Below are 15,477 nucleotides of genomic sequence, written 5' to 3'. Positions count from 1 at the left end.
TCCTCCACTCACCTCACACTCTTGTGCCTACTTCTCCTCTGAGCTCCAGCAATAGGTGTCCTCCACTCACCTCACACTCTTGTGCCTGCTTCTCCTCCAAGCTCCAGTAATAGTCCTCCACTCACCTCACGCTCTCATGCCTGCTTCTCCTCCGAGCTCCAGCAATAGGTGTCCTCCACTCACCTCACACTCTTGTGCCTGCTTCTCCTCCGAGCTCCAGCAATAGTCCTCCACTCACCTCACGCTCTCGTACCTGCTTCTCCTCCAAGCTCCAGCAATAGTCCTCCACTCACCTCACGCTGTCGCGCCTGCTTCTCCTCCGAGCTCCAGCAATAGGCTTCCTCCACTCATCTCACGCTCTCGCGCCTGCTTCTCCTCCAAGCTCCAGCAATAGTCCTCCACTCACCTCACGCTGTCGCGCCTGCTTCTCCTCCGAGCTCCAGCAATAGGCTTCCTCCACTCACCTCACGCTCTCGTGCCTGCTTCTCCTCCGAGCTCCAGCAATAGTCTTCCTCCACTCACCTCACGCTCTCGTGCCTGCTTCTCCTCCGAGCTCCAGCAATAGGCTTCCTCCACTCATCTCACGCTCTCGCGCCTGCTTCTCCTCCGAGCTCCAGCAATAGGCTTCCTCCACTCACCTCACGCTCTCGTGCCTGCTTCTCCTACGACCTCCAGCAATAGGCTTCCTCCTCTCACCTCACGCTCTCGTGCCTGCTTCTCCTCCGAGCTCCAGCAATAGGCTTCCTCCACTCACCTCACGCTCTCGTGCCTGCTTCTCCTCCTGCGTCGTGTGATTACACCTGATGTAAGGAGATTGAGATGCCAGGCAGTGCATGATCTACAGATCTCTACATATACATCATACAGAACAGCTATGACATCATTATTTACAAAGGCCTACCGATGCCTACAGATATTTGTATAGAACAACTGTGAGGTCATTGTATTACCTAATGAATGCACTCTTTACAAGTCCGGACGTGAAGCTCAGATCTGCATGTTATGTGTGATGTCTCTGCTCTGCTCTCTGCAAGAACACTCTCCCCATACAGCCTACAGATCTGTTGGGAACTAGCACCATTCAGTTGGCAGTATATCTCATGTAATGTGTAGAAAGAGCAGCCACCTTTTCAGATGTAAACACAAGGGACAGATGCCACCACAAGTGGCCACTGGCCAGAAAATCTGTGGGAGCAGCTGGCAGGCAGAAATACGGCACCAGCCCACTGCCTCCTTTTTAACTGGATTTTAGTGTATTTTATCCTAAGTGACAGTGCTATTAACCGATGATCTTTCAAATTATATTGTCCACCCTTGCTAGGGGAGTGCTACCCCTTTTTGCTCATTCAACAGAGATAAAGGTTTTTAACCCGAATGGGATTGGGTTTGTTCTTCCCTCCTGCCTATTCAGTGGTTGCCTTTGAGGTATCCCGCTTTAGTGATTATTACTCCTCTAACTTACTACACTATATTGATCTCTCGGTTTCTTTCCTCATTTCCCAACCATGTTACGTACTCAATGTTCGCGTAACGCAATGCTTGTTATACAAGTAACACGTGTGATGTGTACCTACCACAAGATGCACTAATGTGTGTACATACCACAAGATGGACTAATGTGTGTACATACCACAAGATGCACTAATGTGTGTACATACCACAAGATGCACTAATGTGTGTACATACCACAAGATGCACTAATGTGTGTACATACCACAAGATGCACTAATGTGTGTACATACCACAAGATGGACTAATGTGTGTACATACCACAAGATGGACTAATGTGTGTACATACCACAAGATGGACTAATGTGTGTACATACCACAAGATGGACTAATGTGTGTACATATCACAAGATGGACTAATGTGTGTACATACCACAAGATGCACAAATGTGTGTACATATCACAAGATGGACTAATGTGTGTACATACCACAAGATGGACTAATGTGTGTACATACCACAAGATGGACTAATGTGTGTACATATCACAAGATGCACTAATGTGTGTACATACCACAAGATGCACTAATGTGTGTACATACCACAAGATGCACTAATGTGTGTACATACCACAAGATGGACTAATGTGTGCACATACCACAAGATGGACTAATGTGTGTACATACCACAAGATGGACTAATGTGTGTACATACCACAAGATGGACTAATGTGTGTACATACCACAAGATGGACTAATGTGTGTACATACCACAAGATGGACTAATGTGTGTACATACCACAAGATGGACTAATGTGTGTACATACCACAAGATGCACTAATGTGTGTACATACCACAAGATGGACTAATGTGTGTACATACCACAAGATGGACTAATGTGTGTACATACCACAAGATGCACCAATGTGTGTACATACCACAAGATGCACTAATGTGTGTACATACCACAAGATGCACTAATGTGTGCACATACCACAAGATGGACTAATGTGTGTACATACCACAAGATGGACTAATGTGTGTACATACCACAAGATGGACTAATGTGTGTACATACCACAAGATGGACTAATGTGTGTACATACCACAAGATGGACTAATGTGTGCACATACCACAAGATGGACTAATGTGTGTACATACCACAAGATGGACTAATGTGTGTACATATCACAAGATGGACTAATGTGTGTACATACCACAAGATGGACTAATGTGTGTACATACCACAAGATGGACTAATGTGTGTACATACCACAAGATGCACAAATGTGTGTACATACCACAAGATGAACTAATGTGTGTACATACCACAAGATGGACTAATGTGTGTACATACCACAAGATGGACTAATGTGTGTACATACCACAAGATGGACTAATGTGTGTACATACCACAAGATGGACTAATGTGTGTACATACCACAAGATGCACCAATGTGTGTACATACCACAAGATGCACTAATGTGTGTACATACCACAAGATGCACTAATGTGTGTACATACCACAAGATGGACTAATGTGTGTACATACCACAAGATGCACCAATGTGTGTACATACCACAAGATGCACTAATGTGTGTACATACCACAAGATGCACTAATGTGTGCACATACCACAAGATGGACTCATGTGTGTACATACCACAAGATGGACTAATGTGTGTACATACCACAAGATGGACTAATGTGTGTACATACCACAAGATGCACAAATGTGTGTACATATCACAAGATGGACTAATGTGTGTACATACCACAAGATGGACTAATGTGTGTACATACCACAAGATGGACTAATGTGTGTACATATCACAAGATGCACTAATGTGTGTACATACCACAAGATGCACTAATGTGTGTACATACCACAAGATGCACTAATGTGTGTACATACCACAAGATGCACTAATGTGTGTACATATCACAAGATGCACTAATGTGTGTACATACCACAAGATGCACTAATGTGTGTACATACCACAAGATGCACTAATGTGTGCACATACCACAAGATGGACTCATGTGTGTACATACAAATTTACCGCAGTTTAGCAAATCAGGGCCCTAATGATGACAGCCCCTGGCAGGACACTGCTATGGACTGTGCCCAGATCCAGGTCCAGCCTACAATGAGCACTGATGAAGGCCACACCGGCTGTGATATAGTTCTGTGATATTAGTCGCCTAGAGCTATGCTATCAGGGCCATACTCCCCATGACCCCTGCCTTTGGGGGGGGCAGGGATTTGGAGGGGGGTCCACTTCTGGTGAGGAGCAGATTGCAGCAGTCTATAGCCGGGTCTACACGGAGCGATGTGTCTTATCAATCGAGCCGCTGATGCGGCTCGATTCGATAAGATCCGACAGGTCCGATCTCGCCGCGGCCGATTCCCTGCTCGTTCCCCACGAGTGGACCATGGCAGGGAATCGAGCGGAAGATAAGCGGCGCCGGCGGGGACGAGGGGGGATCGACGTACACGCGGGGATGCGGCAGAGTCGATCCGGCGGCTAATCGAGATTAGGCTTTAAGGCCTGATCCAATTCACTTTTCCTTCTGAGTTTTCTCCTAGGAGATAATATTTCAGCTTCTGTTTAAAATATCTTTAGCACTCTGCAACTGAAAAATTCCAAAAAAAGTAGGTGAAAAAGTCCTGTCATGATTATTTTTCTTGCTAGCTGGTGGCTTGAAAGGGCTGTCTCTTTATAATGTGAAAATATAATCTAGGAGAAAACTTGAAATTTGACCGAGCCCAATGTGTCTGCTCCCTGATGGACGTCACATGACATGCATAGGAGGACGTCACATGACATGCATAGGAGGACGTCACATGACATGCATAGGAGGACGTCACATGACATGCATAGCAGGACGTCACATGACATGCATAGGAGGACGTCACATGACATGCATAGGAGGACGTCACATGACATGCATAGCTGGACATCACATGACATGCATAGGAGGACGTCACATGACATGCATAGCAGGACGTCACATGACATGCATAGGAGGACGTCACATGACATGCATAGGAGGACGTCACATGACATGCATAGGAGGACGTCACATGACATGCATAGGAGGACGTCACATGACATGCATAGGAGGACGTCACATGACATGCATAGGAGGACGTCACATGACATGCATAGGAGGACGTCACATGACATGCATAGGAGGACGTGTCGCTCCGCTAGAAGTTGGTAATGTATGGCGCTCTGCTGCCGGGCACTGCTATGTCATCGGGGGAGGGGCTCGGGTCAATAGGCAATATTTAATCTCGGGGAGGGGTGGAGGGCAGGGCCATCACATGAGGCTGGGGTCTCCCAATGTTCATACCCTTTCCCTTGCCTACGCCTTATGTCGTAAAAGCTGTTTTAGAAATGTGACTACCTGCGTCATATACCCAGGTAAATCTACCACTCTCTCCTTTTTACATTGAATTGTAGTGTATTTTGGCTGTTCTACCATGTTTTCCCAAAATTAAGACATCCCCTGAAAGTAAACCCTAGTAGGAATTTTGGTGCATGCTCAAAACATAAGCCCCACCCAAAAGTAAGCCCTAGAAGCAGGAAAGGGAAAAAGTATTGAAACTCGTGTTATTACTGGAGGCAATGGTCTCGTGGGCAGGACCATGACTCCATAATTGGGCCAATCACTGCACTTGCTGCTACTGCAAGTGCAGTGATTGGCCCAATAATGAAGCCATGGTCCCGCCCGCAAGATCATCAGCTCCTATAGAAACATAAGTTGTTGTACTTCTTCCCCATAGACTGAAGCTCGGGGACACCGCAGCATGGAGCTGGGGGGAAGAAAAGGCTGCAGATGGACATCTGAGGACAGGGGGGACACCTCGGCATGGAGCTGGGGGTAAGGGGAGGATGCACCCCTACCCATAGTAACCCCCATAGTCTGGGGGTCCATCTTGCAAGGGTCAGAAAACAAGTGTGGACATTTATCATTATCATGTTATCCCTTTTATGGGAGTGAGTGAAGTAGCAGTTGGGGCCCCCTTGCAGCTCCGGGCCCCCCTGCAGTCGCAAAGGCTGCTCCCCTGTAATTAGTCACCTGGGTGAGGGTCTTGCAGGATCTAAGTCAGCCCAGTTTTGCTGGACAGCCTGCAAAGTTCTAGAAGAGCCTGTATGATCTATCTATCGATCTAGCTATATACAGTATATACTTGCCAGCAGCTCTGACCATACACCTGGCTTACATGGGCATAAAGGAGTACGGTAATCTGAATACACCTTCCCCCGCCTCCCGGAAGTGATGTAATGTGGGTGCTGCTTCTCTCTCATGTGATGGAGGAATTTGTGGCTACTTTTTGGTTTAAAGACACACACGTATACTTTTTTAATTGAAAATAACTGACTCTTTGTTTTTCTATAAAGTGCCATTAAATGTATTGTATTTATTGCAGAAGAAAGTATTGTGTTATTATATTGCAAACAAACCCAATATTTAGAAATATAATGGCAAGCATATTAAATATTACAAATAAGCATTTCCGTGTTAACTGTAAGTCTTTGTCAACCAGCCTCTGACATCACCAGATCAAAGTCCCCAGACTCAGTGACAGATAACCAAGCTTTTGGTTACTTACTGCACTGCTGCAAAACAAGGCATTTCATGTGCTGACAGAGCCAGCCAGCAGGTGGAGCGCTGAACAATCCACATTATTTTTCTTTATATATAACATTTTCCTAACAAAAATACTTTTTATCTATTTATTTCTTTTAAAGGAAACCAGAGGTGAATGTTTCACACAAAATAAACATAGCAGTCGATAGCTTGTAAAGAATAAATGCTCTACCTGATAATTTTGCAGCTCTTGTGCGCCTTTTGAGTGTTTTTTATCCATTATTGCTCCAGGAAAACTCTCATATCCCTTCTGCTTCCGGGTTATGAGTTGTTCTGGATGTGCTGTCTAGGCTCTATGAAACTATAGACAAGCAGGGCTGCTGCTGCTGCAGCCTTTCATCTGCGTGCTTTCAACTTTATTATTCTGGTATGTTGTCTGTGCGGTTGCCTGTAGGAAGTGTCTCTCATAGGAATGAAACTGCATAGATAATAATGATGACTGCACAGTGCACACAGATCACAGAGCAGCCACACTTGTCTGTTGTTTCAGAGCTTCTTTCTCAGCAGAGCAGCCCTCCCATGTCATCAGAGCTCTGAGTATGCAAAGCAGGAAAGCAGAGCCAGGAGGGTGCAGGCTTGGGCTTGAAAAGACTTCACAGAAGACTGACTCAGCTATAATGATTCCAGGTCAAACCTAGACTGAATGCTTAGTCAGGGATTCTTACCAGAGCTGATAACAGGCAGATTGAGCAGTAAAAGGATGAAACTAAAGCAGGGTGTTTACTGTCATGTTCCCACTGATAAATGTAATAAAATACATGAGGGTGCTTCCTCTCTGGTTCTCTTTAAGCATTACATAAATAAAATAGCAAAAAAAAAAATTGCAGCCACTGATGGGAGATTATTTGATGGCTATAAGCTTTGATGTACGGTACCATCCTATGAAATAAAGACAGACGATGCTTTGTAGACACTGACATACACAGAATCATCCATGTTCTTGTATCTATTATTTTGTCTGCAGGGAGAGAAGCTGTTTCCTGAATTGGCTGTGCTTGAGTGGCTGCTATGCCGGGGACTCTGTGTGCAAAGGGTTAATCACTTTTTGATATTTTGCTGCACCCCATTTTACCATACACTTAAAGAGGAACTCCAGTGAAAATAATATAATAGAAAAAGTGCTCCATTTTTACAATATTTATATATATGATTTAGTCAGTGTTTGCCCATTGTAAGATCTTTCCTCTCCCAGATTTACATGCTGACATTTATCACATGGTGACATTTACACTGCTGGCAGGTGATGTCAGTGGAAGGAGATGCTGCTTGCTTTTTTAGCAGTTGGAAACAGCTGTAAACAGCTGTTATTTCCCACAATGCAACAAGGCTCCCACAGTGTGATGTCAGCACCATGGTCCTGACATCACACTGTGGGAGGGGTTTCACCACAATATCAGCCATACAGCGCCCCCTGATGGTCTGTTTGTGAAAAGGAATAGATTTTTCATGTAAAAGGGGGTATCAGCTACTGATTGGGATGAAGTTCAATTCTTGGTTAGAGTTTCTCTTTAAGGTGGCCATACATCAGGCAAATCGATTATTATAATCGGATCGGATGAAAATCGCTGCCGCCAAGTGCATGCCCGACCGACAATGCAACCAATTTCAGGCCGAAATTGGTCGCATTAATTGGTCAGACATGCTGCAAGATGTATGGCTGACTTGCTGGATCAGGTGCACGGCGGTAATGGCGAGCGTTATCGGGACAGGTGACAAATGCGACATAACCCACGGCGCTGTTCCCGCAATGTATAAATGTGCTATAAGTGTGCGTTTATATACTGTATTACCTGTCCTGTGACGCAGTGCTCGCTTTCTATTAGCGGCATATATGGCTGCCGTCACATGGCATACAGCGCTTGTTAGACGTCACACATGTGCCACGGCAGCAGCGTGTATGCAGCTAATAGAAGTGCAGCAGACGACGGACAGGCACCGCGACAGGTAATCTATAAATGCATGTTACAGCACATATACGTTAAAGGAAAAGCTGGCACTGTGCTGCTGCCAGGCACTATAGGAGCTGTCACTGTGGTGGCACTATAGGAGCTGGCACTGTGGTGCTGCCAGGCACTATAGGAGGTGGCACTGTGGTGCTGCCAGGCACTATAGGAGCTGGCACTGTGGTGCTGCCAGGCACTATTGGAGGTGGCACTGTGGTGCAGCCAGGCACTATAGGAGGTGGCACTGTGGTGCTGCCAGGCACTATAGGAGGTGGCACTGTGGTGCTGCCAGGCACTATAGGAGGTGGCACTGTGGTGCTGCCAGGCACTATAGGAGGAGGCACTGTGGTGCTGCCAGGCACTATAGGAGCTGGCACTGTGGTGCTGCCAGGCACTATAGGAGGTGGCACTGTGGTGCTGCCAGGCACTATAGGAGCTGGCACTGTGGTGCTGCCAGGCACTATAGGAGCTGACACTGTGCTGCTGCCAGGCACTATAGGAGCTGGTACTGTGGTGCTGCCAGGCACTATTGGAGGTGGCACTGTGGTGCAGCCAGGCACTATAGGAGGTGGCACTGTGGTGCTGCCAGGCACTATAGGAGGTGGCACTGTGGTGCTGCCAGGCACTATAGGAGGTGGCACTGTGGTGCTGCCAGGCACTATAGGAGCTGGCACTGTGGTGCAGCCACGCACTATAGGAGCTGGCACTGTGCTGCTGCCAGGCACTGTAGGAGCTGGCACTGTGCTGCTGCCAGGCACTGTAGGAGCTGGCACTGTGCTGCTGCCAGGCACTATAGGAGGTGGCACTGTGGTGCTGCCAGGCACTATAGGAGCTGGCACTGTGCTGCTGCCAGGCACTATAGGAGGTGGCACTGTGCTGCTGCCAGGCACTGTAGGAGGTGGCACTGTGGAGCTGCCAGGCACTATAGGAGGTGGCACTGTGCTGCTGCCAGGCACTATAGGAGGTGGCACTGTGGTGCAGCCAGGCACTATCGGAGCTGGCACTGTGCTGCTGCCAGGCACTATAGGAGCTGGCACTGTGCTGCTGCCAGGCACTATAGGAGGTGGCACTGTGCTGCTGCCAGGCACTGTAGGAGGTGGCACTGTGGAGCTGCCAGGCACTATAGGAGCTGACACTGTGCTGCTACCAGGCACTATAGGAGGTGGCACTGTGGTGCTGCCAGGCACTATAGGAGGTGGCACTGTGGTGCTGCCAGGCACTATAGGAGCTGGCACTGTGGAGCTGCCAGGCACTATAGGAGCTGGCACTGTGCTGCTGCCAGGCACTATAGGAGGTGGCACTGTGGTGCTGCCAGGCACTATAGGAGCTGACACTGTGCTGCTACCAGGCACTGTAGGAGCTGGCACTGTGGTGCTGCCAGGCACTATAGGAGCTGGCACTGTGCTGCTGCCAGGCACTATAGGAGGTGGCACTGTGGTGCTGCCAGGCACTATAGGAGCTGGCACTGTGCTGCTGCTAGGCACTATAGGAGGTGGCACTGTGGTGCTACCAGGCACTATAGGAGCTGGCACTGTGGAGCTGCCAGGCACTATAGGAGCTGGCACTGTGCTGCTGCCAGGCACTATAGGAGGTGGCACTGTGGTGCTGCCAGGCACTATAGGAGCTGGCACTGTGCTGCTGCCAGGCACTATAGGAGGTGGCACTGTGGTGCTGCCAGGCACTATAGGAGCTGGCACTGTGGAGCTGCCAGGCACTATAGGAGCTGGCACTGTGCTGCTGCCAGGCACTATAGGAGGTGGCACTGTGGTGCTGCCAGGCACTATAGGAGCTGACACTGTGCTGCTACCAGGCACTGTAGGAGGTGGCACTGTGCTGCTGCCAGGCACTATAGGAGCTGGCACTGTGCTGCTGCCAGGCACTATAGGAGGTGGCACTGTGCTGCTACCAGGCACTGTAGGAGCTGGCACTGTGGTGCTGCCAGGCACTATAGGAGGTGTCACTGTGGTGCTGCCAGGCACTATAGGAGGTGGCACTGTGGTGCTGCCAGGCACTATAGGAGCTGGCACTGTGGAGCTGCCAGGCACTATAGGAGCTGGCACTGTGCTGCTGCCAGGCACTATAGGAGGTGGCACTGTGGTGCTGCCAGGCACTATAGGAGCTGACACTGTGCTGCTACCAGGCACTGTAGGAGGTGGCACTGTGCTGCTGCCAGGCACTATAGGAGCTGGCACTGTGCTGCTGCCAGGCACTATAGGAGGCGGCACTGTGCTGCTACCAGGCACTGTAGGAGCTGGCACTGTGGTGCTGCCAGACACTATAGGAGGTGGCACTGTGGTGCTGCCAGGCACTATAGGAGGTGGCACTGTGGTGCTGCCAGGCACTATAGGAGCTGACACTGTGCTGCTACCAGGCACAGTAGGAGCTGGCACTGTGGTGCTACCAGGCACTGTAGGAGCTGGCACTGTGCTGCTGCCAGGCACTATAGGAGGTGGCACTGTGGTGCTGCCAGGCACTATAGGAGCTGGCACTGTGGAGCTGCCAGGCACTATAGGAGCTGGCACTGTGGTGCTGCCAGGCACTATAGGAGCTGGCACTGTGGTGCAGCCAGGCACTATAGGAGCTGGCACTGTTGAGCTGCCAGGCACTATAGGAGCTGGCACTGTGGTGTTGCCAGGCACTATAGGAGCTGGCACTGTGCTGCTGCCAGGCACTATAGGAGCTGGCACTGTGGTGCAGCCAGGCACTATAGGAGCTGACACTGTGCTGCTACCAGGCACTATAGGAGGTGGCACTGTGGTGCTGCCAGGCACTATTGGAGGTGGCACTGTGGTGCTGCCAGTCACTATAGGAGCTGGCACTGTGGTGCTGCCAGTCACTATAGGAGCTGGCACTGTGGAGCTGCCAGGCACTATAGGAGCTGGCACTGTGCTGCTGCCAGGCACTATAGGAGCTGACACTGTGCTGCTACCAGGCACTGTAGGAGCTGGCACTGTGGTGCTGCCAGGCACTATAGGAGGTGGCACTGTGCTGCTGCCAGGCACTATAGGAGGTGGCACTGTGGTGCTGCCAGGCACTATAGGAGCTGACACTGTGCTGCTACCAGGCACTGTAGGAGCTGGCACGGTGGTGCTGCCAGGCACTGTAGGAGCTGGCACTGTGCCGCTGCCAGGCACTATAGGAGGTGGCACTGTGGTGCTGCCAGGCACTATAGGAGCTGGCACTGTGGAGCTGCCAGGCACTATAGGAGCTGGCACTGTGGTGCTGCCAGGCACTATAGGAGCTGGCACTGTGGTGCAGCCAGGCACTATAGGAGCTGGCACTGTGGAGCTGCCAGGCACTATAGGAGCTGGCACTGTGGTGTTGCCAGGCACTATAGGAGCTGGCACTGTGCTGCTGCCAGGCACTATAGGAGCTGGCACTGTGGTGCAGCCAGGCACTATAGGAGCTGGCACTGTGGAGCTGCCAGGCACTATAGGAGCTGGCACTGTGGTGCTGCCAGGCACTATAGGAGCTGGCACTGTGGTGCAGCCAGGCACTATAGGAGCTGGCACTGTGGAGCTGCCAGGCACTATAGGAGCTGGCACTGTGGTGTTGCCAGGCACTATAGGAGCTGGCACTGTGCTGCTGCCAGGCACTATAGGAGCTGGCACTGTGGTGCAGCCAGGCACTATAGGAGCTGGCACTGTGGAGCTGCCAGGCACTATAGGAGCTGGCACTGTGGTGCTGCCAGGCACTATAGGAGCTGGCACTGTGGTGCAGCCAGGCACTATAGGAGCTGGCACTGTGGAGCTGCCAGGCACTATATGAGCTGGCACTGTGGTGTTGCCAGGCACTATAGGAGCTGGCACTGTGCTGCTGCCAGGCACTATAGGAGCTGGCACTGTGGTGCTGCCAGGCACTATAGGAGCTGACACTGTGCTGCTACCAGGCACTATAGGAGGTGGCACTGTGGTGCTGCCAGGCACTATAGGAGGTGGCACTGTGGTGCTGCCAGGCACTATAGGAGCTGGCACTGTGGAGCTGCAAGGCACTATAGGAGCTGGCACTGTGCTGCTGCCAGGCACTATAGGAGGTGGCACTGTGGTGCTGCCAGGCACTATAGGAGCTGACACTGTGCTGCTACCAGGCACTGTAGGAGCTGGCACTGTGGTGCTGCCAGGCACTATAGGAGCTGGCACTGTGCTGCTGCCAGGCACTATAGGAGGTGGCACTGTGGTGCTGCCAGGCACTATAGGAGCTGGCACTGTGCTGCTGCCAGGCACTATAGGAGGTGGCACTGTGGTGCTGCCAGGTACTATAGGAGATGGCACTGTGGAGCTGCCAGGCACTATAGGAGCTGGCACTGTGCTGCTGCCAGGCACTATAGGAGGTGGCACTGTGGTGCTGCCAGGCACTATAGGAGCTGGCACTGTGCTGCTGCCAGGCACTATAGGAGGTGGCACTGTGGTGCTGCCAGGCACTATAGGAGCTGGCACTGTGGAGCTGCCAGGCACTATAGGAGCTGGCACTGTGCTGCTGCCAGGCACTATAGGAGGTGGCACTGTGGTGCTGCCAGGCACTATAGGAGCTGACACTGTGCTGCTACCAGGCACTGTAGGAGCTGGCACTGTGGTGCTGCCAGGCACTATAGGAGGTGGCACTGTGGTGCTGCCAGGCACTATAGGAGGTGGCACTGTGGTGCTGCCAGGCACTATAGGAGCTGACACTGTGCTGCTACCAGGCACTGTAGGAGCTGGCACTGTGGTGCTGCCAGGCACTATAGGAGGTGGCACTGTGCTGCTGCCAGGCACTATAGGAGGTGGCACTGTGGTGCTGCCAGGCACTATAGGAGCTGGCACTGTGGAGCTGCCAGGCACTATAGGAGCTGGCACTGTGGAGCTGCCAGGCACTATAGGAGCTGGCACTGTGGTGCAGCCAGGCACTATAGGAACTGGCACTGTGGTGCAGCCAGGCACTATAGGAGCTGGCACTGTGGTGCTGCCAGGCACTGTAGGAGCTGGCACTGTGGTGCTGCCAGGCACTATAGGAGCTGACACTGTGCTGCTACCAGGCACTATAGGAGCTGGCACTGTGGTGCTGCCAGGCACTATAAGAGCTGGCACTGTGGTGCTGCCAGGCACTATAGAAGCTGGCACTGTGCTGCTGCCAGGCACTATAGGAGCTGGCACTGTGGTGGCACTATTATGCTGGCACTGTGGTGGCACTGTAGGAGCTGTTACTGTGCTGCTGCCAAGCACTATAGGAGCTGTCACTGTGGTGGCACTGTAGGAGCTGGCACTGTGGTGCAGCCAGGCACTATAGGAACTGGCACTGTGGTGCAGCCAGGCACTATAGAAGCTGGCACTGTGCTGCTGCCAGGCACTATAGGAGGTGGCACTGTGGTGCTGCCAGGCACTATAGGAGCTGACACTGTGCTGCTACCAGGCACTGTAGGAGGTGGCACTGTGCTGCTGCCAGGCACTATAGGAGCTGGCACTGTGCTGCTGCCAGGCACTATAGGAGGTGGCACTGTGCTGCTACCAGGCACTGTAGGAGCTGGCACTGTGCTGCTGCCAGACACTATAGGAGGTGGCACTGTGGTGCTGCCAGGCACTATAGGAGGTGGCACTGTGCTGCTGCCAGGCACTATAGGAGGTGGCACTGTGGTGCTGCCAGGCACTATAGGAGCTGACACTGTGGTGCTGCCAGGCACTGTAGGAGCTGGCACTGTGGTGCTGCCAGACACTATAGGAGGTGGCACTGTGGTGCTGCCAGGCACTATAGGAGGTGGCACTGTGGTGCTGCCAGGCACTATAGGAGCTGGCACTGTGGTGCTGCCAGGCACTGTAGGAGGTGGCACTGTGGAGCTGCCAGGCACTATAGGAGGTGGCACTGTGGTGCTGCCAGGCACTGTAGGAGGTTGCACTGTGGAGCTGCCAGGCACTGTAGGAGGTGGCACTGTGGTGCTGCCAGGCACTGTAGGAGGTGGCACTGTGGTGCTGCCAGGCACTGTAGGAGGTGGCACTGTGGTGCTGCCAGGCACTGTAGGAGGTGGCACTGTGGAGCTGCCAGGCACTATAGGAGGTGGCACTGTGGTGCTGCCAGGCACTGTAGGAGGTGGCACTGTGGTGCTGCCAGGCACTGTAGGAGGTGGCACTGTGGAGCTGCCAGGCACTATAGGAGGTGGCACTGTGGTGCTGCCAGGAACTATAGGAGCTGACACTGTGCTGCTACCAGGCACTGTAGGAGGTGGCACTGTGGAGCTGCCAGGCACTATAGGAGGTGGCACTGTGGTGCTGCCAGGCACTATAGGAGCTGGCACTGTGGTGCTGCCAGGCACTGTAGGAGGTGGCACTGTGGAGCTGCCAGGCACTATAGGAGGTGGCACTGTGGTGCTGCCAGGCACTATAGGAGCTGGCACTGTGGTGCTGCCAGGCACTGTAGGAGCTGGCACTGTGGTGCTGCCAGGCACTATAGGAGCTGGCACTGTGCTGCTGCCAGGCACTATAGGAGGTGGCACTGTGGTGCAGCCAGGCACTATAGGAGCTGGCACTGTGGTGCTGCCAGGCACTATAGGAGCTGGCACTGTGCTGCTGCCAGGCACTATAGGAGCTGGCACTGTGGTGGCACTATAGAAGCTGGCACTGTGCTGCTGCCAGGCACTATAGGAGGTGGCACTGTGGTGCTGCCAGGCACTATAGGAGCTGGCACTGTGGTGGCACTATTATGCTGGCACTGTGGTGGCACTATTATGCTGGCACTGTGGTGGCACTGTAGGAGCTGTCACTGTGGTGGCACTGTAGGAGCTGGCACTGTGCTGCTACCAGGCACTGTAGGAGCTGGCACTGTGGTGCTGCCAGGCACTATAGGAGCTGGCACTGTGGTGCTGCCAGGCACTATAGGAGCTGGCACTGTGCTGCTGCCAGGCACTGTAGGAGCTGGCACTGTGCCGCTGCCAGGCACTATAGGAGGTGGCACTGTGGTGCTGCCAGGCACTATAGGAGCTGGCACTGTGCTGCTGCCAGGCACTATAGGAGGTGGCACTGTGGTGCTGCCAGGCACTATAGGAGCTGGCACTGTGCTGCTGCCAGGCACTATAGGAGCTGACACTGTGGTGGCACTATTATGCTGGCACTGTGGTGCTGCCAGCCTTGCCAGGCACTGTAGGAGCTGCAGGCACAGGTGAATTGGCATAGCCCGGCAGAGATGGTGCCATGGATCCGGTTAATGACTCTCTGCCTTGTGGTTTCCCCAGTGTCAGATAGAGCATTCCAGGATACAGTCAGTATGTGAGGAATTCCGTTCCCAGCTACACTCCTCATCTGACCTAGCGAGGCCCAGCACAGGTGACACCGCAGCAGCCTGGCAGCACAGGGTGTCACACAATCACTTACCAGTCAGCAGGGCAGCTGTGGTGACCATCAGGAGGGCAGGAAGACCCCGGCCTGACAACATGGTGTCCCCGAGAGTGTGAGCAGCTC

General features: G+C 52.3%; 1 protein-coding gene across 1 annotated transcript in view; it reads right to left on the bottom strand.

The window, feature by feature from the left end:
- LOC137544947 (disintegrin and metalloproteinase domain-containing protein 10-like) overlaps positions 1-15,477 on the bottom strand; it is a 94,542-nt gene extending 79,065 nt beyond the window's left edge. Inside the window, exon 1 of the mRNA XM_068266044.1 lies at positions 15,391-15,477. Within this exon, the coding sequence (XP_068122145.1) occupies positions 15,391-15,451 (61 nt within the window). The 5' untranslated portion in view covers positions 15,452-15,477. The remainder of the gene's footprint in view (positions 1-15,390) is intronic.

The sequence above is a fragment of the Hyperolius riggenbachi genome, chromosome 1 (genome assembly GCF_040937935.1).
Source record: "Hyperolius riggenbachi isolate aHypRig1 chromosome 1, aHypRig1.pri, whole genome shotgun sequence".
Classification (NCBI taxonomy): domain Eukaryota; kingdom Metazoa; phylum Chordata; class Amphibia; order Anura; family Hyperoliidae; genus Hyperolius; species Hyperolius riggenbachi.
Note: the sequence above shows the minus strand (reverse complement) of the source record. Positions and strands in the feature narration are given on the sequence as shown.